Raw genomic sequence first — 1895 nt, forward strand, 5'->3', positions numbered from 1 at the left:
TCACAACGAAGTCCAAAAATGGGTGGATGAATGGATCGCCTCGAAAGACACCGCGTTCTACCGTCGTGGGATTGCCCTGTTGCCAGAGAGATGGGAAAAAGTAGTAGAAAATGAGGAGGAGGAAATTACTTTGATTAAGGTATTCATTCATCTTCCCTTCGAAACAAATCGATTTTCGAGACGGGATTAAGTTTAACACCTAATATATAATTTTATATAAAATATAACGTAAAAAATATAGAGAACAAAATTATAAATAAAATGTAACATTAAGTTTCAAAATATTAGAATAACATTTATATCACAATTTGTATACCATTTCTATTAATTGTGATAACTTTAATCCCAACCAAACCGTTAATGTTTCTGTATTATTAACAACAGGACGTATCAATCTGTTATAATTGGACAATAAATCGTCGTAGAGTCTCTTCGTATCAGGATTCGCTTCGAAAACGTTTCCTGCATAAAAGAATATTTATTGATATTTATTGATATTTATTGATATTTATTGATATTTCAATGAACCGTTTTAATATGCGTTTTTTTCATTTTGTGAAATATTTGTATTAGAACATTAAATTAATAATAAGCTGTATTGTAATTTCATAAAAAATAAAATTTAACATCGAGTCATCTATGTAAATCGTACATGTAAATGAATCTTAGGTTTACATTACTATGCCAGAAATAAACTGCAGGTTGTTCTATAATTATATTCCATTGCGAAGTAATGTGAAATGTATTTATATATTTTATTTTGGTGATTAATATAACCGCATAATTTATTGCAAAATTATAAAAAAATTGGTTCTAATCATACATGTTTAAAAAATATTATTACGTAAATCAGTATATAGAATGTTATTTATAAATTAAGCAAGCTCTCTATTCCAAAATTTTGTTTGTACGTATAAAAATAAAAAAAATAATAGAAGGATATATAGTCTAAAAGCATACAGCAATAAAAAAAAACAGAAAAAGAATGAAATGACAATAGAATGCCACTGTATTAAGAAATAATTATAGTTAATACACTCCAGTTTTCACAGTAGAATTAACATGTTAGTAAAGAAATAAGAATTTTAGAATATTTCCTCTAAAAAATAATCGGTTTTAATTAAAATTTATGCTTGCGTGCATTAAAAATTATATTCTTTTGTTTAATAATAATTTTTAAAAATGTGTAAAATGTATAGCTAAACATGCAAATTTCTTTCTCAGTGATAAAATTTTATGATAATAATATTGTATATAAATAAAAAAGTAAGAAAAATTTGCCCACATTGTGTCCCATATTATGTCATTTTAATAATCACTGCTACAATTAACGAAACAAACAAGTAAATGATTGTTTTTTATTCACGACCATTTATTTTCTCAATAGATCGTTAGTAGTCGAGCGAGCTTACCGTAAGCGATACCGAAGATATTGAGTAAAACTGTGAGCACCGTTGTCCGCATTTTCGGCACTGTTTACAAATGCGTGCAAAGGTAGAACACTCGCGAGTACTCTCTGCAGACGGCTCTCACCCTTTGGTACCAAGATAGTAATTTTACAAACAAGAGGTATAAAAAAAGCCAAGAAGGCAGGATAACAAAACACTTAGTGTACTGAATAGTAGCGCGTGATCGGCGAAACGTTGGGCGGCCAGCATCCCACTGGTCCACGATCGATATTCCAAGTCGCCGCCATGACGCTCGCGCTGCCTGTTCAGGGCGCGACTTGATTCTAGTGGTATGTAGGGGTGGTTCGCGCCTGCCTGCATCTGCGCTCTTTGTACGAAAACGAAATCGAGGAGATCGCGAGCCCGAAATGCATTCAGGTCATTGTAATGAGAGAAAAAAAGAGAGAGTGAGAAAGAGGGAAGGGAGAGCTTTTATGCCAAGGATTG

The 1895-nt window shown here is 31.6% G+C and overlaps 1 protein-coding gene across 2 annotated transcripts in view; it reads right to left on the reverse strand.

Annotated features, from left to right (window-relative positions):
- The window catches only part of nAChRbeta2 (nicotinic acetylcholine receptor beta2), an 8012-nt gene extending 6322 nt beyond the window's left edge, over positions 1-1690 (reverse strand). For both annotated transcript variants that reach the window (XM_018504982.1, XM_018504984.1), the window contains exons 1-2: positions 1413-1690; positions 317-462 (exon numbers count right to left, since the gene is read on the reverse strand). In XM_018504982.1, the coding sequence (XP_018360484.1) occupies positions 317-462; positions 1413-1464 (198 nt within the window). In that variant the 5' untranslated portion in view covers positions 1465-1690. The remainder of the gene's footprint in view (positions 1-316; positions 463-1412) is intronic.
- Positions 1691-1895: the final 205 nt, after the last annotated feature.

This window comes from Trachymyrmex cornetzi, unplaced genomic scaffold (assembly GCF_001594075.2).
Source record: "Trachymyrmex cornetzi isolate Tcor2-1 unplaced genomic scaffold, Tcor1.1 scaffold190, whole genome shotgun sequence".
Taxonomy (NCBI): domain Eukaryota; kingdom Metazoa; phylum Arthropoda; class Insecta; order Hymenoptera; family Formicidae; genus Trachymyrmex; species Trachymyrmex cornetzi.